The sequence below is a fragment of the Urocampus carinirostris genome, chromosome 2 (genome assembly GCF_059441175.1).
Source record: "Urocampus carinirostris isolate Australia breed hairy pipefish chromosome 2, RoL_Ucar_1.0, whole genome shotgun sequence".
NCBI classification, from domain to species: Eukaryota; Metazoa; Chordata; class Actinopteri; order Syngnathiformes; family Syngnathidae; genus Urocampus; species Urocampus carinirostris.
Genome location: NC_142350.1, coordinates 15,303,684 through 15,328,909, shown reverse-complemented (window position 1 = coordinate 15,328,909; position 25,226 = coordinate 15,303,684). Strand labels below are relative to the sequence as shown.

The following is a 25,226-nucleotide window of genomic DNA, read 5'->3' as shown; positions in this document are numbered from 1 at the left end:
TTTGTACTGCCAGAGAGCAAATGGTTACTGTTAATTAGAGGAATTTACATTTACCTTTTTAGGGGCCCACGCATGACTGAGGGTTGTGTTAAAACAAAGGTAATTATCTCTAAGCTTGATGCCTGCAGTCTTCAGGGTTAGTACATTCGTTGGTATAGCATTATGGTTTAAAAGCTTTAAGTATGGGGCAGTAAAAAAAAAATTAAGGTGGTGTTTCCGACTGCTGAATTGTAATGTCAGCTAAATGTATTGACGTCGTCAAATTTACCCAACACCTTTAAGGTTAGAGATTTGTCTGTCACATATATTTACAATTTACTCAAGATAGACAATGTCTTGGTGGATGCACAGACGAAAGATTAAAGATTTCATATGTTAATATATTTATGGCTCTGCAAAATGGAAATATTTGGTTTGAAATGTTAATGCAATTTATATTCAAACATGAATCACGCTGGGAAATAGTGCCATTATAGTTTAATAAATTTGACAGTATTTCAAAAAGGTATTCACATGATACAAATGTTGATCTTTACAGTAACATATGACTCACTAGATGATACTTAAAATCTTAATTACATTATCTTGATCAGGCATGTCAAACCTACAGGCAGTACATTTCTAAGTATGACAAAGATGTATGAATTCTAAAGTTTTTCTTTTAATAAATGCAAACCGAATAGTGCTCTCTGGCCACTAGAGGACAGTGTTGAGTCGCTCCAGGTGTACAATCGCATTTATTCGTTTGCTAAATACATCAATTGTGGATAAATGAGTTTAGAAAAGATCCATCATTACAATATGTAGTGTTCGGTTACTAATGTAGGCTGAATGATAGCATGATACTGGAAAAAAACTAAGCTAAAAAATTGGATTGGATATTCTTTTCCGGTGTTATGCCGACAAATGCATCCTTGCCGAGATTTGCATCCCCTCGCTACTATAACCACTTTTAGGTCGTTTTATCTCACTTTTTTATCACTTTTCAGGAATGTATAATGGCGAGCATATAACAAAAACCACTTCGTATTGCATTAGTCGGGAATGTAATAAAACAAACCATTCAGTCTTTGTTGTGAATGTAATCGAACGGTAATGCACACCGTATATAAATCACTTTTGAGAACTATTATGCGCTCTACCATGAAGCGTATTATGCTGAAATAAGCTTTATGGTAGAGCGCATAACAGTTTCAATATGAGCGATTTGAGTAGAAAAAGGCAAAATAAACATGTTACCTGCTCAAAAGTGATTTATATACGGTGTGCATTACCGTTCGATTACATTCACAACAAATACAAAGACGGAATGGTTTAAGTTGTATTACATTCCCAACAAAAGCAGGACGAAGTGGTTTTCGTTATATGTTCGCCATTACATTCCCGAAAAGTGAGATCAAACAAAAGTGGTTATAGTAACTAGCTCGGGGATGCAAATCTCGGCAGGGATGCATTTCTCGGCATAACACTGGCCACCTCAAAACAATGTCCTGGTTTGACACCCCTGATCCTGATGCGCAACCCCTAAACCACTCGCGTAAGGGTCTTTAAGTAATCGAGAGTGTAAACAAAAGCAAGTCTATTCAATTCACTTCAATCGTCGTCCTCAGAAGAAGAGGAACGCGTCGCCCCGCCGCTATCGTCGCGGTATCTCCTGGCCAACTCTCGCAACTGCTCCAGCGCCTCGCTATATTCGGCCATTTCCAGGCCATGGGACAGAAAGCTGGGGGCCACGCGGCGGGGGTCAAAAGCGCTAACGCTGCGGTGTAATTCCGAGAGCCACGGGTCCAGTGCCGGACCTGACTGGAAGGAGGTGAGGACCGGTACTGAAGAGACGACAGCTTCAAAGATAAAAACAAGGGTGTTAAAGTAGACTGAGGTGTCAAACTCATTCAAGCACACGGTAAAAATTTTCTCTCTAGAGCCAGGCTTTTAGATAAAGGAAGAAGCAAAAACATGATAACCATGAAAACAAAGCTTGGGATTATGAAGTAATATGAAGGCATACAGATTGCTACCCTCACAAGCAATTGACTATCGGGATCATTATTAAATATAAGGAGGTCAAGCAGAGAAATCTAAGGCAAGAGTGTCAAACTCATTTGAACTTGGGGGCCACATGGTAGGACACACTTGCAAGAATCGGACAAGTACATCAGACAGAGGGAGACGAGTAGAAATAGTAGGGGAGAAAAGGAAACAAAAGAAGAGAAGCGGGAGGGGGGAAAAAGTCCGAAAAGAAAAATACACCTACAGTTAACGGAGTAATCGACTAGTGACATCAAGTGGACATATTTTTGAGCTGCAGATATTTTTTTTAATTTCTTTCTCTTGCGCCACTCTCAGAATTGTCTCAAATGTGTCACCGGGCCTAATCCAGCCCACAGCCCTTATGTTTGACATCCCAAGGAACAAACGCCCTCGCAATTAGGTTTGAAATTAGTTTTAATTTAAACCTGCACCCTCTGCATCCACTTGTTACTCCACTGTATCAGCTCAAGTCACATCACACCAAAGGTAAAGTCTCATCTATCCTATATGTGTATGTCATTAATAATGCTATTCAATCATATGCACTCCTATCGCTTTAGGTTTCTGGAGGTGTCTTTAGCAGAGTTATGGAAGGGCACCCCAATACATAGATACACATGGCCCAGTATTCTACTTTAGGGGTTAAGTTTGTAAAAAGAGAAGAAGGCAAAAAAAATAAAAGAAACAAAGAGCAAAATATATAATATATATACAATTAGCAGACATGGGGACTTGAGACTTAGTGACTTGGACTCGAGTCGACTCGAGTCGCTGTTTTTATGACTTGTGACTTGACTTGGACTTGGCAATCTAAGACTCGGGACTTGACTTGAGCCACGATGACTTGAATGACTTGCGTGTTCATATATATATATATATTTCATTATTTAAATAATGTTGACAATTACAGTACGGGATGCGGGCTGAGAAACGCTCTCATGTCACGCCCACTCTGCCCATGCGCCACACACCTCCACGGCAACCACCTGAAGTCAGCATGTCTGCTCCGAGGGTAGTAACTTTTGGCTTCAAAAACTTCTGTGAAGAAGGTAAACGGCGAACAGCGCAGTGCAAATTTTGCAACGGGAAAATTTTGGACAGCCAGACCACCACCTCAAATTTCATCCGACATTTGAAGAGCCATTCTGCCCAGTAAGTGTTTGTCAGTGTTAATATCTGTTTGTCAATGTGTTAATATCTGGTGAGTTGGATGTTGGCTAATGTCTGTGAATATTGTCATTCACCCAGGTCATTTTATCCATACAGTTTAGTTGTAGGCAACTGGACTTCTAATTTGAGCTTGAGGAACTTCCATGAGGAACATCTACAGCTCAATCTCTAAAAAGTCCAGTTGCTTACTCTTTGGTTGTTAGCTAAGAGTGAGCGGCAGGGCGATTTAGCCGCTGCACAGGGGGGTTTCAGTTTATCATTGTGACATTCTTATGCAGAGACGAGAGGTTATCGTAACCTGCGTCAATGATGCTTCATTCATTTACTTTTATAAACATTGCAGTATGTTTGAGTAAAACGAATGCATTTGTGCTCATAGTGCCTCGTCTATCCTACAACGGGTAACGCAAAAGACAAGCCAGGCATATTGAGCTAGGAGCTACGGATAAACGGGCTGTCTAATTGAGAAAATAGGGTAGGCTAAGCGGTGAAGTTGAGAAGGACACGTGCACTGTACATGATCAAAAATCAGGGATGTGATTTGACCAAAGTGAAATTATCTGAAAATTAGGCGGGGGTCTGGGGGCCGCGGGCACCCAGCTAGGTCCAGGGCAGTGCCCTGGTGGGGGGAGAAGTGGGGCGAAGCCCCCCGGAGGTCATGGGTTTTCCGTGTTTTTAAGTACTTTCAATGCACTCAGATGACAAAGAAATAGACAAAACAACAGCATACATTTTCAATGTATTTTGAACTATCCCATATAAAATTACAGTTTAAGTCAACTCAAAATCAGTCACATTAAAAAACATTGGACTGCCTTTGCTATTAAAAACTATCACTGAGAATATCATCATATCTAACTCATGTGATTACTAAGTTAACACATAAATCATGTTGAAGAGTTCAAATTTCATGAACAAATAATTGTATCATGACCAAATGAAAAGTAACTCATATTAGAACATACCATAAATGTCTTTGTTATAGAAGAAGATGTTATCTATAAATGAAAGTACTGTAGTGGGTTGTACATAATTCACCCACGGAACCATTGTTTAGTTAGCGAGTTCCTAGGGGGACTCTTAATTCGGCCGGTTCTAGCCACTCTCGTGTTTGTTTTGTTATCGCCAGTTTAAATGTCATTAAAGCAGCTTTCGTTGGCACCTTTGTTTGACACTCCGCTTACGACTCCCGTCTCTGCTCGCTACATTGGATCACGTCGGGGTCACCAACATTTGTAGATAATTCCTTCTCTAACCAGTCCGATCGAAACTTGTTTTTTTACGATCTTAGCAATTTCTTTAACTCGCGGAGCATCTTTGCGTTCGATCTCGGACATCTTTCTTTAAACACTCGGCAAAAACGTGTGAGAAATGAACAATGGCATACTCCTACGCCTTTATAAGGAGCGCGTTTATTGGTCAACACGGAGACTTCAACCAATCGCAAGTACGTTTCATTTCAGTTACGGAAACACTAAAATGGAACGCTGTCGAGACGAAATCGTTTTTTTTACCATTTAAAAGAATCGGAAATTTTAAAATTTTATTTTTGGAGCGAAAGCGGAATTCCGCGAATTAGCGGAAAAATCACATCCCTGAAAAATGTGTCTTTGCCTTAATGTTATAGTCTCAATCTGCATATAATTTGGAAGTGTTGGCAAAAGGGCACCTTCCACGATTGGGGAGAGTGTGGGGTTGGCGGCAGCTGCAGGGGGATCCGCTCTTTTTCACAGGCATGCTGATCGTACATAGTCAAGTCAAAGTCAGTTTTATTTGCCAGTTCCTTCAAATGTACTTGACATAAAACGGAATCGAAATTACGTTCCACACTGTCCTATGCGTAGACATTGACAACAATAAAGTGCAATAAAAGTGCAACAATAAAGCCTGGCTATCGCGACTATTAATAAACTGTGATAAACGTGTGATAAACTCATCACACGAGTTTAGTCTGGCCAACCATCCGAGAGGCTGCGTTGATCAAATGCCTCTGTGTACTACTGGACTATGCTACAACCAATCAGACTACAACGTCATCACGCTAAAACCGCCTCAATCGTGCAGGCTAGATCAAAAGTTATGCCAGTAGTCTCCAAATCAAATAGTGACAATAATGTTAATCCAATCTTATAATTAAGACCACTAAGTCGACAATTATGGAAGTTTTTTTTGTAGTTTTTTTTTAGTAACTTTTTAGTATAAAAATAAATATTAGCTCATTATTTTCTTTAAAAATTTTGATTTCATGGTTGGAAATGTTAAATAAATTGTTTTATTTATTAACTATCACATGGTTAAGATATACCAGCTTTATGAGCATAAAAAAGTAAAAAAATGTGGTAAAAGCTTCAGTTACAGTTGATTTGATATTAAGTAATATCATCCAGAAGATAGATAAAAAAAAATACAGAAAGTTTCAAACAACTGTTTTTTTAACCATATGTCATGATTTCATGTCTGCCCAACCATACAGGACATCTCATTCTTGTTTTTGCATCTGCTTCACAGATATGCAGAGTATGAAAGGACAAGAAACGCCTGCACTGATACTACACAGCCTGCAATATCACAGTTCATCCAGTCTCGTCCTCTGGAAGCATATTCAGCAAATCATCCCAAACAGAAGTCCATAACCAATGCTATTGTTACAGATCTTGTGATTGGATGTAGCATGCCCCTTTCAATGACGGAAAATAAACATTTCAGGCACTTCATGTCTGTGGTCGACTCCAAATACCAGCCTATCTGCCGCAGAACAATAACTTCAACAATAGAATCACTTGTTGCAGACATGCAAGAAAAGATCAAAGTGATTCTTGCTGGTGTAGACCATGTGTCGGTTACCATAGACATTTGGTCAGATAGGAGGATGCGCGGCTTTTTGGGAGTCACTGGCCATGTCTTAACAACCTCAGAAGGAGTCATGCTGAAGTCATACCTGCTGGCATGCAGCAGATTCAAGGGATCTCACACAGGAGAGCGCATTGCTGAAGCCTTTGATTCCCTGTGTGAGGATTATGGCATTCGGAAAAAACTCGACTTCATAATCTGTGATAATGCTGCGAATATGAAGCGAGCATTTTCAGTCTGTTTTCCGAAGGATCAAGATGACGAAGTAACCGATGATGACAATCTGGATGATGAAGAATTGTGGGAAGACCTCTCCAGAGGTGACTGGGAGACTGTGGACCGCACAATCAACAGAGGAAGCCCTAAACGTCAGCAATGCTTTGCGCATACTCTGCAGTTAGCTGTTGGTGATGGTCTCAAGGATGCACGGATCATGAACAGTTCCTTTGCAAAATGCTCCAAGCTTAGCTCTCTCTTGCATACATCCAGCACCTTTAAAGATGCGTTTGAGGAGAAGTTTGATCAGCGAGGGATACCCGCTGCTGTAAACACACGGTGGAATTCAACTTTCCGACAAGTCAAGGCAGTGCTCTCATTCAGTCACCAGGACTTGTGCAGTGTTGTTCAGAACACGGGACACAGTGAGCTGGTCTTCTCAATTAGGGAGTGGAACTTGATGAAGGAACTTTGTGATGTGCTACAGCCATTTGCAGAGGCCACTGATCTTACTCAGGGAGAGAAGATTGTGACGATTAGCTCTGTCCTCCCCTGTGTATTGTCTCTTAACCACCACTTGGAAAGACTCAAGCCGCAAGTGCGCTTCCTGGGAAGCATGATCCATAGCCTGCAATTCTCTTTGAAGAAACGGTTCCGGGGAATCTTCGTTAATGTGAAGATGTTGTCAGCTGCATCAGGGGAAGAGCTGCCATTTGCAGACCCAGTCTACATCAGGTCAGCTGTCCTGGACCCGGCTTTCTCCATGATGTGGCTTCAGCATGATGTGCTTGTCACCGATGATGTCAAGAATAACATTGTTGACATGGTAAAAGGTCAGTGGATTTTTTTTTTTTAACGTGATGTACACTTAGGCGTGTCACCATTATCAAATTATGGAAATGTAATTCAAAACAGTTATATGAGTATTATAATCCATTTTAGAGATGATTTTGCAAGCGTATCAAACTGTGGATGTTCAATTTTGAATAATGCTCATGAGATCTTACGCTTGCCCTTTTTTTTCTTTGTTTTAATTAGATCTGATTCTACGTGAGGTGCAACCTCACACAACATCCCAGAGTCCTGAATTCCTAGAGGAGGAAAGCGAAAGCCAGCAAGAAGACAGCACTGGCCTATTCTCAGGCTACAAAAAACGCCGCAAGCAGGACCCAACCACCAACCCAGAGACACAACTAAATAACTATTTTTCTCTTTGTTGTGGGCAGCCTTGTCTGTCCTTCTGGGACGCAAACAGGGCTGTCCTCCCTGCCCTTTTTCCTGTTGCAATGAAAGCTTTGTCAGTGCCAGCCTCAAGTTCCCCAGTGGAAAGAGTCTTCAGCCATGGTGGAATCATTATGAGACCCCATCGAGCTCGGCTTGCAGATAAGACCCTGTCTAATCTTCTATTTTGCAAATGCAATACCTTGTAAAAAGGGAATGACTGATGGATATACAGTGACTGAGTGAGTGAGTTAATTTGTGTCATTGTGAGTGAGTGAGTGAGTGAGTGAGTGAGTGAGTGAGTGAGTGAGTGAGTGAGAGTGTGTGAGTGTGTGTGAGTGTGTGAGTGAGAGAGAGAGGAGAAATGTAACAAAGTTTAATAATAATAAGCTATTTGTTTTAGCTGTTATTTGTTTCCTCATAAAAAGGGATTGACTTATGGATATACTGTTTGAGTGAGTGACAGAAAGCGTGTGAGAGAGAAATCTGCAAAGAAAAGAGCAAGAGAAATGTGACAGTTTAATCCTCTGTAAGTTAGTATTTGTTTTAGCTGTTATTGTTACTTTGTAAAAGTAAAAAAAAAGTAAAAGTTTGGGTTTCGATCTACAGATCACTTTTTCTGTCAATAAATACCAAATACTGACGATATCACTGTTTGTTTGAGTCTATGATGTATTTTACTGAACATGAGTATTTAGGATACAAATATTTTATTACAGGTTAGGCACATTAGCCAAGGATGATTACTTGATTTCTTATATATTGCCTTTCACTTTATTAAGATCAGATTCTGAAGCTAAAATTACAACAGTACGCCAAAGGTGACTTGACTTGGACTTGACTTGACCTATTACAGGACTTGACTTGACACAGCCTGTGACTTGACTTGACTTGACTTGCCCAAGAAAAAAATACTTGGGACTTACTTGAGACTTGCACATGTGTGACTTGGTCCCATGTCTGACAATTAGATAGATCAATATACAGTAACAATGTAGAAGGATAGAGGGTAATAAATAGTTAGATTTATGTACAGGGATAAGACTAACAGATGTATGTATAACTATACTGATAGAAATAGAAATTGTGGAGAGAGATACAATCAGAGACTGAAAGATTGACCGTAAATTCCGGACTATAAGCCGCTACTTTTTTCCCCAAATTTTTAACCCTGCGGCTTATTCAGAGATGCAGCCAATTTATGTAATTTTTTAAACGGCCGCTAGCGGCGCTCGAGTTTAGAAGGTAAGATTTAGACGGGTGGAATGTATGCGCCGAGGAAGATCTCAACTTCTGAGCGTAAACATACCCTAACTGTGCAAATTGCGCAAAATAGGGCTCATGACGCAGTTTCCGGCTAAAAAGCAAACGGGCATATTACTGGGATGTATTGAAGTAAGGGATCGTGGGACGACGTCATCATGATTACGTTTCTTTCAGATATTGAGAAAGACAACTTAGAAGTCATTAACAGGGAGAAAGAAGCGGATGATCTGCCGTGGGGTTTTGGGGTTTTTAAGGGTTATTGTTCTATCTTCGTTATTCATTATCCATTATCCGTTTACGGTCAGTTCATAATACGCTACAAAGCCTAGGAGCCGGGACACTTACTCTCAGCCAAAAGGCCAAGCTAAGGTCCTAGCCCTAAAGCCTTGCTGCGATCATTGCGAATGCACCGTTCCCGGAGGTACTGCAATACCGGGCCGATGCGTGGAGTGGACAGAGCAAGCTCTTATTCCATCTCCGGAATGCAAAAATCAAAGATCATGGCAAAAGGCCAAGCTAAGGACCAAGCATCAAAGCTGCTCATGCTTTGTTGTTTAAAGTAATCAACAGCCGAAAGGCCAAATTAAGGTCCTAGCAATAAGGCGTTGCTCCTAACGAAAGCGGCATTTTTTACCTTAACAGACGAGCGTGTTCTTAGTAGCGTGAGGCTACCTCCCAAAGGCACGGTTTAGGATGAAAGTTATATTATTATTATTAAAGCTTTGAAAACTCTCTCGATGTACCGTCTTTCTTCTATATCTAAATATGTGTAATATGTATTTGCAACTGTATATTTTTGTAATGTATTTATTTGAGACACTTATTCTGCACGAGCAAATTAAAAAAAGAGGGGCGGAGCAAACGCGGGCTGATGGGAAAGTGGGGACCAGTAAAGGTGAGTTTTTGTGGACACGGCGGACAATAATGGATATATATTTTTCCCACCCTTACCTTTGGAAATATACACTTTTTTTCCTTGGATTACTATCAACGGGCACCTAGAATCTGCAGGTCTGCAACAAATTTTAAGTACCCATATCATTTTGCGTTCATTTAGGCGGCTGCGATTTATAGACTGTGTGCTTCAATAAAGGACAATTAGTTTCAATCGCGGTACTTGAAGTTTGGTTTGGATTAATTTCCCGTTTATTTGAAGTGTGTGCATGCGACTTATATACAGGTGCGGCTTGTGTATGGACAAAATCGATTTTCCCTTTAAAATGTGAAGGGTGCGGCTTATAATCAGGTGAGCTCTATAGTCCGGAATTTACGGTAAGTAAGAAAATACTGCTAGAGGAAAATGTGTATGTACACAGTGAGAAAGAGAGAGAGCCCAAGTTACACAAATAGACCGTGTTATACACTTATTTTCACTTTTTTTTTCTCTGGGCTACTTCAGAAGGCATACGTTTCTTTGATTCCACCCTAAAACAGCTTCGTGCTGTATCCCCGAGCTCTACTGTAAACACGTTTGGAGAGGAAATAACTCACAACTTGTGGGAAGCTCATCGGGGTTAAGGAGACCCCGTTGGGTGAGACCCCGTCCGAAGATGTGAGGGAAAGGCGAGGTGACTTTACTAGGACTCGACACGAGCTGTAGAGCCCTAAAAGGAGGAAGGAAATCTTATTTTCTGCATAGGATCGTGTTTTAGAAGCCTTACAGAGGAGTGGAAGGATAAAAAGATGCCATGTAAGATGCAAGGACGTCTTCCCCGCTTTGAAGGTCGTGGAGAGGAGATGGCGGTTCCGTCCCCGGAGGAACACGACTGACGAGAGAAAAACAGGCTCTAAATGCTATTCCGATAGGACGCCTTGCATAGCGAGGGCGATACCTGGTGAGCGGTCGGCCTTCCGAGCCTTTGAACGTCACCCATTGGCCGTAGCACCGGGCGTCAGTCGCCTCGGGGCACGTGGACAAGGGTTTCCATGGCAACGAGCGGCAGGCGCTCAGGGCGTCGGGGAGAGAGCCGTCGTGCGCCATCGGAAACGGGACGGCGCCGAAGGCTGCCACCACCTGGAGATGCAAAGAAGTACAAAGAAAAGGAGGTCTTGCAAAACTATTGGTGCAGACGCATAGTGTGCGTGTATACGTTTTGCAAATTTGGAAACCGATTTTTGACCATCCATCCTTACAAAACAGCCCAAGTTTCTTAACTTTAGTTTTTGATTTTTTTTTTTTATTCTAGTCTCAAAACGCACATCGTCTAGTTTATCGATGGCCTACGTTCCATGTTGACAATATCTGAATTGTTTGTTAATGAAACATTCATTGCAGTCTGGTCATCGTGGAAGAGGGATTACCTCATGGGGGTCCCTTCTCAAGGTTTCTTCATTTTAGTCATGCTGAGATTGAGTTTTTCCTTGCCCTCATGTGGGGTTTAGATCAGGGGGTGGTGTAATAGCAGTCTGTACAGCCCATTGAGACTTCTTGTGATTAAGGGGGTGTACAGAGTGTTATGCAACACTTTCAGACCAAAAATTCAAATTTCAATCTCATCTGACCAGAGCACCTTGTTCCACATGTCGTCTTCTCTCATGAGGCTTCACAGGTCCTTTTATGGTATTATTTCTTAATTCCACTCTTCCAAAAAGGGCAGATCAATACAGAGGACAACTCATAGTTGTCTAATGCGTAAAGTGTCCCACCTCAGCTGTGTATGCCTGTAGGTCATCCAATGTGATAATGGGCTTGGTTGCTTCTCTGATTAGTTTCCCTCTTGTTTGGTCTCAAAGTTTATAGGGGCGGAAGTATTTTGTTTGCAATATTTAACTTTTCTCCATGTTGACATTATTGCCTACACAGCGCTACGGTATTCTTTGGTCTTTATCATGCCATCTGTTCTGCAATGTCTCATTTCACAGACCTCTGAGCCCATCACTGAGACTTACCGGTGCAATCTGTCTTGTTAGTCATTTAGGTCGACATTAGATCATTCAAAAATAGAGGTAAGATCGGGCTGAAAGTATCCAGCCCAGCCCGGCCAGCGGGTTTAAAAGCCCGAACTCCACCGATTAGCTTTATTTGAGGGACCGGGCCAGAATTAAACCTGAAGCCGCGTTTCAGCGCCGTGCAAACCTAAGAGCCTTCTTCGGCCGAAGTACACGCGGCGACGAGGTGCAGATTCATGTTTACTTTGGACTCGAGCCCTAAAATCAAAGGTACACTTAGGTGCCGGAGAACGCACGGTCCCTGAAGTGCCGCGCCGAAGTGCACACACTTCAGTCCCGAAGCGCGCACTTTGGTGGCGAAGTAGATGTAGTCAACTAAATAATTACATGAGTAAAAGTAAGTCCATGCTGTGCAGATCCTCCACAAAAAAAAAAAAACGACAAAAGCCCAGCCCGACTTAATATTGATATTTTATGCCCAAATCAGGCCCGAATTTCCGGGTCCTGGCCAAATATCTTACTTACCTCTATTCAGAGGTCATCAGGGAAATTTTGGCTAGTTGGCTGAGCTGAGAGAACAAGGCTAATATCTTTGCCACACCTACTTATCCGTTTTTTCCGTTGCAAATATAGAATAGAATATACCTTTTCTATTCTATTCTATTCTATTAAAATGCTGAAATAATTTGGTTCAGCTTCACAATTGAGTCACATTTGACTATTAGAAAATATTTTCAGTTTTGTGGCTTTAGTTTCAAGGCTTAAATGTGGCAATATGGCAAAAAAAAAACAACTTGAAAATGTACCTTTCTCCCTGACGCAGACAGCGAATCAGCTAACTGCCACATTGGGATGCAGTTATTCCTCAGCCTGTAGGGCGCAGTGAGCGCATCCAGAGCGAGGGACAGGACAGCACTGGAGTGATACCAAATAGACGGCTGCCACACAAAATGTAATAGTCGGGGCCAGAAACAGAGAAACTCGCTTTGTTTGCGTTCGTGACCTCAAATCCAAAACGTACGTCATAGTTGAGGTAAGGAAAGCTGATTGGAGATGACGGTCTCAAGCCCAACCCTCCTCGGAGGGTCAGTGGGCAGAAGAAAGAGCTGTGATTGGCCATGTGGACTATCCCTAACGCACAGTTTAACAGGTGGTAGAGATCCTTCACTGGAGTCTGCTTGAACACCTAACGACCAATCAGCAACCCGAATCCAAATGTTTACTGATGAAACTCACCGAATTCGGGTGACTGACTGGGGCTGTCCCGAAGGTGAGGATGCCTCGGCCCCCGTACGTGTCCTTGAGCATCTCCGTGACTTTGGAGCCGAAGCCTGCGAAACCGTCCGTCAGGTCGCACAGCACCTGAAAACCCTGAAATGGATTCGAAGTCATTAAGGTTTATCTATGCCTGTGGTGAACGGCACCAAAGCTCACCTGGAAATAGTCACACTCCTCCACAAAGAAATGAAGTTTGTCATCTAGATCGTCCAACACTGCTCCCTGCAGGAGGGCCTCCCCTTGGCCAAAAGCCTCCAGACGGTCTGTCTCTCTAATCATAAATAAATAAATTTGAACACTGAATGTAGTTGAATAAATCACATATACAGGGAGTGCAGAATTATTAGGCAAGTTGTATTTTTGAGGATTAATTTTATTATTGAACAACAACCATGTTCTTAATGAACCCAAAAGTCTCATTAATATCAAAGCTGAATATTTTGGAAGTTGGAGTGGGGCTTTTTTAGTTTTAGCTATTTTAGGAGGATATCTGTGTGTGCAGGTGACTATTACTGTGCATAATTATTAGGCAACTTAACAAAAAACAAATGTATACCCATTTCAATTATTTATTTTCATCAGGGAAACCAATATAACAGCTCAACATTCAAAAATATACATTTCTGACATTCAAAAACAAAACAAAAACAAATCAGTGACCAATATAGCCACCTTTCTTTGCAAGGACACTCAAAAGCCTGCCATCCATGGATTCTGTCAGTGCTTTGATCTGTTCACGATCAACATTGCGTGCAGCAGCAACCACAGCCTCCCAGACACTGTTCAGAGAGGTGTACTGTTTTCCCTCCTTGTAAATCTCACATTTGATGAGGGACCACAGGTTCTCTATGGGGTTCAGATCAGGTGAACAAGGAGGCCATGTCATTAGTTTTTCTTCTTTTAGACCCTTTCTTGCCAGCCACGCTGTGGAGTACTTGGATGCGTGTGATGGAGCGTTGTCCTGCATGAAAATCATGTTTTTCTTGAAGGATGCGGACTTCTTCCTGTACCACTGCTTGAAGAAGGTGTCTTCCAGAAACTGGCAGTAGGACTGGGAGTTGAGCTTGAGTCCATCCTCAACCCGAAAAGGCCCCACAAGCTCATCTTTGATGATACCAGCCCATACCAGTACCCCACCTCCACCTTGCTGGCGTCTGAGGCGGACTGGAGCTCTCTGCCCTTTACCGATCCAGCCACGGGCCCATCCATCTGGCCCATCAAGACTCACTCTCATTTCATCAGTCCATAAAACCTTAGAAAAATCCGTCTTGAGATTTTTCTTGGCCCAGTCTTGACGTTTCAGCTTGTGTGTCTTGTTCAGTGGTGGTCGTTTTTCAGCCTTTCTTACCTTGGCCATGTCTCTGAGTATTGCACACCTTGTGCTTTTGGGCACTCCAGTGATGTTGCAGCTCTGAAATATGGCAAAACTGGTGGCAAGTGGCATCTTGGCAGCTGTACGCTTGACTTTTCTCAGTTCACGGGCAGTTATTTTGCGCCTTGGTTTTTCTACACGCTTCTTGCGACCCTGTTGACTATTTTGAATGTAACGCTTGATTGTTCGATGATCACGCTTCAGAAGCTTGGCAATTTTAAGAGTGCTGCATCCCTCTGCAAGATATCTCACTATTTTTGACTTTTCAGAGCCTGTCAAGTCCCTCTTCTGACCCATTTTGCCAAAGGAAAAGAAGTTGCCTAATAATTATGCACACCTGATATAGGGTGTTGATGTCATTAGACCACACCCCTTCTCATTACAGAGATGCACATCACCTGATATGCTTAATTGGTAGTAGGCTTTCGAGCCTATACAGCTTGGAGTAAGACAACATGCATAAAGAGGATGATGTGGTCAAAATACTCATTTGCCTAATAATTCTGCACTCCCTGTAGATTGCTCTTTCTGGTAGATCCTACCTCTCAGATAGGATGCACGTTTTTAGATACAGTCATATGACCTCTGAGCCTTTTATTGTTACCTGTGGCGTTCTGCAGGGCTCAGTAATAGGTCCCTTTCTTTTCGGTATTTATTTAAATTTGGAGGCCTGTCTTACTGAGATAAAAGGTTAAAAGTCACTTCATTTATTGAAATGTTGATTTTTGGTGACTTGCAGTGACTTGTTCTCAAAAACTGCTCTGAACATTGACAATTAAGAAAAAGACACCCAGAGTGACTCGCTCAAAAACATAGGTGTCACATTTCACCCTAATCTGTCATTTAAGTTATACGTTCAGAATATTACTAAAATAATTGTTTTCTATACTCGCAATATTGCAAAAATTCTCCCTAGAGTCTCCCAGTCTGATGCAGGGATAATATTAATGCGTTTGTTACCTCCAGTCTCGATAACTGTAATGTACTACTCTCCGGTCTACCGAAGTCTAGCATCAAAAGCTTGCGACTGGTACAAAAAGCTGCAGTGAGCATTTTAACTAGGACTAGAAAGTTTGACATTAACACAATTTTAGCTGACCTGTATTACAATTTGATTAAATAAAGATGTGTATTGCACGTAATAGAAGTTACTATATTCTTTTTTGTTTAAAGTTTTTAATCTGTGGTACCTGGGAACCAGAAGGTAGTACCTACAGTTAATACCATAGGTTTCAATCCTCCGCTTATGGCAGTTTCACAAAACCCAATTTCAAAACAATTTCATACTGTAACCCCCAGGGTCTACCGTCTCATGTTATTATTAACTGACCCGTCGTGGTTGTACTGATGGATAACAGAGATAGTTCGAGGGTGCAAGTGGATGCGAAGGAAGTCGGACCAGACCCTGACGCTGCCCTCTAGTCTGTAATTCTTCTGGATTCGAGTCAGCTGACTGTTCACTGTGTCCAGGCTAAAAGAACCTGCAAGGAGAGCCAACACTTTAGAGAGAGAAGCTAATAAGATTTAAATAACTCGTTCAATGTCAAAACGTAGAAATGTTTGCAAAAGCATTGTGCCTTTGTGACAAAACGTAAAAATACATTTTGTTTTATTTAAAAAAAAATAAAAAGGTTTTAGTGCCGCTTATCGGTAAGTATCAAGTCTCTGGGGATGGTATCTGGCGGATGAGTGTGTGTGTGTGTGTGTGTGTGTGTGTGTGTGTGTAGGCAGGCGCAAGTGCCAAGTAGGGCGTAGTGAAATGGTAAATGGACTGCTTCTACGGTATATAGCTCTTTTCAAGTCAATGAAGAACTCCCAAAGTAATTTACAATGTGCTTCACACTTACCCATTCACACACAGGGCAGTGTGGTGAGAGTCACAATATATGGACAGATATCTGCAATTCAATATAGATTTTTCCTTTTAAAACAAGATGACGAAGTTCTATCGTCAATGTCTGGTTTGGGAAAGGATAACGTTCCATGCACAGGAACACCATGGTGACCGACATCGTGTGATCAAGTCAATGTTATTGGAATGTTAAAGAGAAAACATTTGAAACATACTGAAAGGAACAGGGTACGTCAACCTTTTTCAAAGCTAAATTCAAGCACCATTTAAAGGTTTTCAAAGCCAAATTATCCAGTACCCAACAACAAACTAATGCCAGCTGCCATTAGTCACGAGGGAAGGAAAAAAAATGCAATGGAAAAGTCTGACCACCCGAACAGGCACATCAGGGTCCTTTTTAAGCAGACTTGTGTGTGTGTGTGTAAGAGAGCGAGAGCGAGAAAGAGACAGACATAGCATAAGGATCTCCAACCAAAATCAAAATTTTTCCACGCATTTTATTTCACTGTGTGATGTTAGACGATTTGATCAATTTGATTAAGGGCTATATAAATAAACATGACTTGACTTGATTAAATAAGAATAATGCCAGAGCCTGCGTGCCATATCAACAGATGTACTAATTTAAACTATTCTCTCTCCCGCAATTACTGAAGATTCTTCAGGCTCATTTTGACCTTCATTTTTTCATTAATAATAGTTTCAAAACATGGTGCAGAGTTCTTTGGTAAAAATTTCACAAAACACCATAGATGCGGGCTGCAACTAACAATTATTTTAACAATCAGTGAATCGGTCGATGGCAGCAAGGCAGCGCAGTGGTTAGCGCATGTATGGCCCAGTTCTGAGATCATAAGATTGAACCTTCCTGTGTGGAGTTTGCATGTTCTCCCTGTGCTTGCGTGCGTTTCCTCTGGGCGACCCCGGTTTCCTCCCACATTCCAAAAACATGCATGTCAGGTTAAGTGGCCGGTCCAAATTGTCCCTAAGTGTGAATGAGCGAGTGAGTTGTCTGTCTCTGTGTGCCCTGCGACTGGCTGGCAAGCAGTTGAGGGTGTCCCATGCCCACTGCCCGGAGATAGCTGGGATGGGCTCCAGCGAACCTGGTAAAGATAAGCGGTACAGATAATTGATGGATGGATGAATGAATCAGTCGATTATTCGTTCAATCAATTGATGAATCCGATTTTTTAAATAACACCTATAAAAAAAGTCATTCTAGAATCAAATATAGATGTTTTGGACATATAGAAAAGTAGTGCACTAAACAACAGAATAGAAGTGTGTAGAATAACAATAACGATGCTGCTCCTTTTTTTCTCTTAGCATTGTTTTCCGAGCCACATAATACGATGTGGCAGGCAATGTTCAGCTGTTGTTAATAAACAATGGTGATTTTCTTCAAGTTGTGCGGCGCCCCCTGTCGCGCAGGGCGCCCTATGTCTCACGTAAAGCGGTGGACGCAGCTGGGGACAGGACAAGGCTGCCGATCTGCCCTGCAGAGCTTATTGTTCAAATACGATTTTTGGGTGAAATCTGATGTTTTTGTGAGATCTTCCACATCTCCGACTAAATGCGACATGTATGCGATATCCTGTGACTTTTATGAGTCTCCTGGGCGAACGTGACACGTGTTCCGCTTGCGCAGAAGAGGACATGTGACAATACACGCAATGCATTCACTGTTTGCAGAAGTACTCATGGATGGTTACGCCGTAGCGCATCTACCAATTTGAAAGTTATTGTGCTACTAGAGGCTGAAGAGTCGAACCCCCAAAACCTTACTTTCCCTGTTTTTGTCGGCCATGGTTCATTGATTTCTACCCTACGCAGAAGAACATGGAAAATGAGCAGCCTCGGTGAGAGATGTGACGATCACAACATTCATTTGGACAGGTAACTTAAAATTAGTTTTACCTGGTTATATCAGTATCAGAAATTATTTTCCCCCCATTTTATTAACACTCCACTTATTGAAACATAAATATTTTGTTTGTTTGTTGTACATGATTCAATTGTTTGTTTGTTTGTACATGATTCAGATTGAATCGTTTCTTGTACATGATTCAATTGTTTGTTTGTTTGTACATGATTCAAATTGAATCGTTTCTCCGGCGCCGTCACGAATGGCAGCCACTCCAGCAGCTCCCGTGTTATTTTCGATTGTTCTGTTATTTTCGATTGTTCTCAGCTTAGGGATGCTGCTGGAAAAGTGAATTTCCCTTCGGGGATGAATAAAGTATCTATCTATCTATCTATCTATCTATCTAATGAATCGATAGTTCGCAAGTAGAGGAAGCTGAAAAACAAACGCTGACAAGTTTTTATCTGTGACTTCCTAAGTGAACGCGACAAGTGTGCGCTATTGAAAAAGACGACATATGACGTCACACGCAATGAATCCATTGTTTGCGGAAGTAATCATGGATCCTAACGCCGTAGCTAATCTAGCAACTTGAATGTCATTGAATTACCTCCTTTGAACACTTTGTGTTTTCATCCGTTATTGTGTGTTGATTTCTACGCCACACAAAAGAACATGGAAACCAAGCTGCGATTGTTCGCAACTGGAGGAAGCTGAAAAACAAACCCTGTTTTTTACATGATAACATTATTTTAATAACTACCTGAATAAACCACAATCAAAATCAGTTTTGCTCCCCCTGTATTTTCAAATACGCACAAATTGTATGCTTCTCTGTTTTGTTGTAAGGGCCCGGTCACACAGCCGTTTGCGTCTGTATCGCGGGTAAAATTTTACGTTTTTTTTTTGCCCGTGGTTGCCCGCGATGGAAAATGCGCAAAATTGGCCAACCCGCTGTTCATCGGTGGTATGCCCGCAAAACAGACGCCGGCGACTGTTCCGCTTCCTCAGCGCGTAGTTTTCTCGTGTGGACCACGGGTATAAAAGCTGCCGAGCCGGCGTTATGCCGAGAAATGCATCCTTGCCGAGATTTGCATCCCCTCGCTACTACAACCACTTTTACCTCGTTTTATCTCACTTTTATATCACTTTTAGGGAATTTAATGGCGAACATATAACCAAAACCACTTCGTCTTGCATTTGTTGGGAATGTAATACAACTTAAACCATTCCGTCTTTGTATTTGTTGTGAATGTAATCGAACGGTAATGCACGCCGTATACAAATCACTTTTGAGCAGGTAACATGTTTATTTTGCCTTTTTCTATTCAAATCGCTCGTATTGAAACTGATATGCACTCTACCGTAAAGCTTATTTCTGCATAATAAGCTTTACGGTAGAGTGCATAACAGTTCTCAAAAGTGATTTATATACGGTGTGCATTACCGTTCGATTACGTTCACAACAAAAACAAAGACGGAATGCTTTATGTTGTATTACATTCCCAACAAATGTGAGACGAAGTGGATTTGGTTATATGTTCGCCATTACATTCCCTAAAAGTGAGATAAAACGAGGTAAAAGTGGTTGTAGTAGCGAGGGGATGCAAATCTCAGCAGGGATGCATTTCTCGGCATAACACCGGGCTGTAGAAATCATAACCGCTCAAGACACAGTCCCGTGAAGATCAAGATTTCAAGCTATGGCACCGAAGAAGCCAATATGTTTTTATTGTAATAGTTTTTCATTTTTATTTTATTATCTGGTTATCAAATGAAAAGAAATGTCAAGAAATAAAAATGGATTAAGACGAGGTCACTACGGTGACGGGGATCCATGTCCACCCCTTGACGTCTTGAGCACAACTGACGTGTGCTCGGCAAATCGCGCTGTATATTCGCGGAGAAAGGCGTTTGACCGTCACACGCGTAACAAGCTAATTTCACGTAATAACACCGCGATACAGGCGCAGAACATGCTATGTGGTTTGAACAAATTTATTGACACTAATAACAGAAAACAATCATGACAATCTCAACAGCAAGTACATTCACAATATTATATTTCAATATGACGTTTTTAACAGCAGAACATGCTATGACCGTGCTCCACCCACGATTACCCGCTGAAATTTCGCGTCCTACCCATGTGTAACCACGCCCTGGCCGCGGCCAGAGCACGTCGTTCCGCGTCATTTCCGCGTCATTACCTCGTGTGCTGCCCGGCCATGATTCAGCCTCGATACGCTCGTGAAAGGCTTGGTGACTGGGCCCTAAAGTTTTGAGCAGCGCAAAACTTTTTCGCGCTGCCAACCGCGTGTGAATTTCCGACCACGTGTAAAGCACTGCTGTATCTCGACTGTATGGCGATCTCAAAGCGTCCAACAGCGTCTGCTTCACAGGCAGAAATTTCTGGCCGTGATTCAGACGCAAACGGCTGTGTGACCGGGCCCTAAGGCGATCGCAGCAGAGGGCACCCGTGCCCTATCCTGGGTTGCACCCTATGTGTGTGTGAGAAATACAGAAATAGAACCAGCTACGGACACTGCGCCCTGTAACATGGGGCCTATAATCGTAAAAATACGGTATTTTTTTCCCGAATGAATTTTGACATGTTTTAAGTCTATGCAGCTACAGATTTACATTTCCTGGCTGGCATTGAACGAGTTATTTAAGTTTACTTACGCTCGAGTTGAGTTTGGGAGCCAGTTGAAAAATCTGTCCCGGTCAGTATGTCCCCCCGCTGAGTAAAAAACATGGTTTGCTTGTTGTATTTTGTTGTAATTTAATTTAAAAAAACAAACAAAACTTACATCCAACTTTTCCAAGTCTTCTAGAAAGGAGTTTTTGGGAGGTGAGCTCTCTTTATGTACAATCAAGCTTCCATCCCTGTTAACGAGGGAATATAACAACATGACCCAAAAATGCACTACGTGCATTGAAATGACACACAAAAAGATATTTACCAAGAAAGAGAAGAGGTTTCTCTGCCTGTGTCATACAAACATCCCTCCTGGCGCAGAGTCTGGAGACTTCCTATGTGAAAAAATAGACATTTAAAGTGACAGTGCATAGTAATTCCAAGAAGGAGCTGAAAGAAAAAAACCTAATTGCAAATTTTCAGACCTGTATTGCAATTTTGCTGCGAAAAGTGCATTTTTGTGCTTGTTTGTTTTTTGGGCAGAACTTAATCATAGTGAGATGTGAACTTAACTCAGGATGATGTCCTGAGAGAATGAGAGTATACGACTGCAACAGAATAACTACAGATCTACAATTTAAAACACAATTGCAGTTAAATAAATAGTCTTTTTTGTCATCATACAAAAGTAGAACGAAATTGGAGGGCTATTCCTTTCAGTGTAAGAAAACGATTTAGAGAGAGGCTGGCAAGCTACATGCTAGCGTCGGGTAACCGCGACATCTGTAAGGTCTTTGTGATGATTAAATAGAAGAGTCACAAAGGTAGTGGTTTTCCATGAGTAGTATCTCCAAGTCTTCCTTACAAGGGTAATGGATCTGGCGTTGGGGGGCGCCATGTTACGCAACGGTGGCTTAAGAGTTATTAGCCAATCAGTTAGCTTTCCCTTCAGACGCAGCCTCAGTCAATTCCCGGACGCGATGAGAATCCAAATCAACTTTTCTTGGCGCTTTTCTGACTCTTGTCAGAGTCTGATTTAATTAATCAATTTATAATTAATGTAACAAGCCACAAAAACTAAGCTGTGGCGTTATTTTGGGTGGCCATTCGTGCAAGGGCTTTTTGATTGACTGGCAGCTTACAGCAGCCTATCAAAGTCGTGCACACACGTTTTGCAAACCTTTCCTCGCCTTTATTGGTTGTTTCCAATAAAACCTGCTTCTGATTGGCCGGCGTTGTAAGACCACAAAATGTGACAGTTCTCGATGGCCAAACAATCACTCAAATAACAAACTGGAATCGTTGAAAAAAAAAACCCGCACTGTTTTGCAGTTAACTATCGCCCTACGTCACATCGCGATATCAATTAGATTTCGGTTAATCGTGCAGCCCTGGATACGACTTGGCGAACTCTGAAGACTACTTCCATATTTTTGGGTGTGAGCAAGGAGGAATTACAGCAAGTCTCTACTGAATATTAACATTCAGTCACACCAAGCCCCCTCAGCTTTGAATATGCCAGTATTACACACTGTCACTTTAATGTATTTCATTTAGGCTTGTATTGAGTTACCTTTGAGGTCCATTGCAATGAGGCGCGGGGTGTAGGTGATGCTCCCTCCGTAAGTTTGGCCTTCACGAAACGTGACATCATTTTGGATATCTCCAGGTGGAATGTCTGGCTCGTATGACAGTGATGCATCCTAAAAATATGCAATCGCTTTAATGACATTTTCAGCGTTTGATCGTTGCCGTCAAGATTAAATTCAAAGGAATATTTTGTACTCTTTTTGGAAAATACTTGGAAGAAAAATTGAATTTTCCAAAAGGCAGGGTTCGCACGGGTGTCGGCAATCCTTCAAGTGAAGTGCTTGTTAATGACTGAAATTGTTGCCATGCTTCTCAAGTCGGCTTTAAAATGACGCTGAAACCGATCCCTGGTGGCTTCCAGGGTTCCTATAGCCTAACGCAAGTTACATTCAAGGCTTTGCACGACATTTTTAATACCTCTCGAAATTCAATTTAAGATCAAGTCGACATGTAAAACACACATGTGAAATAAACAAAATAGAAAAACTCATATTTCCTGCATGCAATATATCGTGCCTCGTACACATTACCTGAAACATCTTTTAGTCATGGCTAAAATAGGTTTGTTAAGCAGCCAGTTCTTAATAGATGTAGCTACTTAACCTTTTTAGTTCAAACAAACTTTAATGCCAATTCAGGCCTTATTTTGAAATATAATAAATTCAATGCCTTTCAAGACTTTTCGCATTGCCATTGAACTTATTCTTCCTCCCTCGTAATTAACAGCATTTATATAGCGCTTTTCAGGTCAATGAATACCTCCCAAAGTGCTTTAAAATGTGCTTCACACTTACCCATTCACACACACACTCACACACCAATAACGGCCATGCAGCCATGCAAACAGAATATATAAACGTGCGTTTTTAAAAACACTGATCGGTTGAGAAATTAGAATTTATTTGACATTACTTGAGCCTTATCTAGAGAAAGCTCACATAATCGGCTGTCATCCTGCTGCAACGGGTACCCCCAAAACCCAAAACCTTGTGAAAGGGTTAGCAACAAAAAGAGAAAATTAGCACGTATTGGTCGCAATGAGTTTTCAAACTTGTAATCTCCTTTGTGCTTTTTAGCACTTGTTGTTGGTTGCATGACACAATACAACGACATCTAGTGGTCAAATAATACACACTGTCCCTTTAAGAATATATTATGAAGGAAAATATGTTGTCATCATTATCATTTTTCATTATAATTTGCAAACTTATCTGCAGACATTTTTGCACATTTTAAATGTTGTTGGACTTTGTAGAATCCATAATTCGGTTACATTTTTTTTTAAATACAATTAAAAAAAACGTAAACTCACAAACATTTCTGCTGACAGGACTACCTGTGGCACCACTATTGCTTTTTCGCCTGCCGCCGCCTCAGTGTCTTCCCAGAACCGATAACAATCCACGGAGCACCCACTAGTGATTGAAATTTCATTGTGCTCTTTTGATTTTCCTTACAGTCAGATTGAATTGCTATTTTTTTTTTTTTCAATGTAACAAGTCTCTAACATACTAGCTGTTACCCTGCTTAGTAGCTGAAAGAGGGTGTCGCCATATGCAGGCAATACACAAAGAGGTAAGTATTAGTTTCAGGAGCGAGCAGCAGCAAGTCAACTGCAGGAGAGAGAGTGGGAAAGGTGAGATGGCACAACATTCACTTGGACAGGTAACTTAAAATTAGTTTTATCTGGTTATATCAGTATCAGAAATATTTTATTAACACTCCACTTATTGAAACATGAATATTTTGTTTGTTTGTTTGTACATGATTCAATTGTTTGTTTGTTTGTAAATGATTCAAATTGAATCTTTTCTTCCGGCGCCGTCACGAATGGCAGCCACTCCAGCAGCTCCCGTGTTATTTTCGATTGTTCTCGATTGTTCTCAGCTCAGGGATGCTGCTGGAAATGTGAATTTCCCTTCGGGGATGAACAAAGTATCTATCTATCTATCTATCTAAATACCGATTGGTCTATGAATTGGTTCATCAGAATTGGATTGAACATAGTGACCTATATATACACTAAAATGCACACGCAAGATTACAAATTCCATATGTGACTCACTAAAATATGTCTATAATACACGATTAATACGGGATTTATTATTTTATTGGTACTGAAAATTTGGAAAATTGGCTCTACAAGTCCCTTAATTCAGCTTGAATTTGACCACGAAGAATGTGTACGAACCCTGCAAAGGGGTTACAATGATATAAAGAAAAATATGCACGTTTCTACTTCCCTGCTTTCATCTAAGAGGAAATGTGATACGGAATACTTTGGATAACTTTGCAGCCTTTTCCCAACTCATGTAAAGCAAGCATTGCAGCTAGCTAAGTTAGCAAGCCATGTTCCTCACCTGCAAGTTCCACCAGTGAGTGCCCAAAAAGTTAGAATAATGTCCCAGCTGTAGCGTGATAACCTCCCTGCATATTGTACTCATCCTGAAGGAAAGCGAAGATTAACTAAACGAAAGAAAGGTTTTTATCTTAGAAACGAGCGACATGGTTGGGAATGACAACACGAAATAGCGACAACCTCACTTTCATCAACGGTTTCTGATTGGCTAGAGGAGAATGTAGAGCAATATCATTGGTTAGAGAATTATTTAGATGGATAGTTTGGTTTCACGGTGCCGTAAACTCACATGGTGACTGTGTTCCTTTGTAATTTCATACCTGTCAAGCTCCAGGGCTCCATGCCCATACAAAATGTTGTATTTTCCCTTACAAAATAATCTTACGCCATATTTTTTTTCAAACGTGTTTATTCATGTTATATTGTACACGTGTTTCGCTATATCATATATATTGTTCATTAACATTTTGTTGTGAGATCCTGAGTTGCTCGACACGAATGAGGTTTATTATTTAAAAAAAAGTTCAAAAATTAGGTAGCTTGGACGTTCACCGTAGAAGGAAGTAGAATAATACATTTTCTTATTCAAATTATGAATTCGTTTTCTGCATTAAATTATTGTTGGCA

General features: G+C 41.3%; 1 protein-coding gene and 1 non-coding gene across 3 annotated transcripts; both read right to left on the bottom strand.

The window, feature by feature from the left end:
- Window positions 1–462: 462 nt before the first annotated feature.
- Window positions 463–24,788, bottom strand: msto1 (misato mitochondrial distribution and morphology regulator 1). 2 transcript variants are annotated; one of them, XM_088329094.1, is made up of 14 exons: window positions 24,601–24,788; window positions 22,224–22,353; window positions 20,976–21,045; window positions 20,823–20,898; window positions 20,695–20,752; window positions 15,624–15,774; window positions 13,078–13,192; window positions 12,880–13,014; window positions 12,665–12,829; window positions 12,450–12,581; window positions 10,587–10,768; window positions 10,416–10,520; window positions 10,246–10,358; window positions 463–1,841 (listed from the first exon to the last, which is right to left on the bottom strand). In XM_088329094.1, the coding sequence occupies exons 1-14, from the start codon at window positions 24,682–24,684 to the stop codon at window positions 1,594–1,596; spliced, it is 1,764 nt and encodes a 587-aa protein (XP_088185220.1). In that variant the 5' UTR covers window positions 24,685–24,788; the 3' UTR covers window positions 463–1,593. The 2 variants fall into 2 exon arrangements, with proteins under 2 accessions (XP_088185220.1, XP_088185221.1); XM_088329095.1 differs by having other exon boundaries at window positions 12,665–12,817.
- LOC148371167 (U2 spliceosomal RNA) lies at window positions 9,154–9,341 on the bottom strand. Its single transcript, XR_015849828.1, has one exon. It is a non-coding gene; the product is annotated as a U2 spliceosomal RNA (small nuclear RNA).
- Window positions 24,789–25,226: the final 438 nt, after the last annotated feature.

What these genes read in the sequence shown, in the direction of transcription:
- msto1 (XM_088329094.1), bottom strand. Translation starts at nt 24,684, where the DNA reads ATGAGTACAATATGCAGGGAGGTTATCACGCTACAGCTGGGACATTAT. An exon ending in TTCCTTACCTCAACTATGAC is followed by an intron (nt 12,582 to 12,664) that starts GTACGTTTTGGA and finishes TTTGTGTGGCAG; the next exon opens with CCGTCTATTTGGTATCACTC. An exon ending in CGATGAGCTTCCCACAAGTT is followed by an intron (nt 1,842 to 10,245) that starts GTGAGTTATTTC and finishes TTATCTTTGAAG; the next exon opens with CTGTCGTCTCTTCAGTACCG.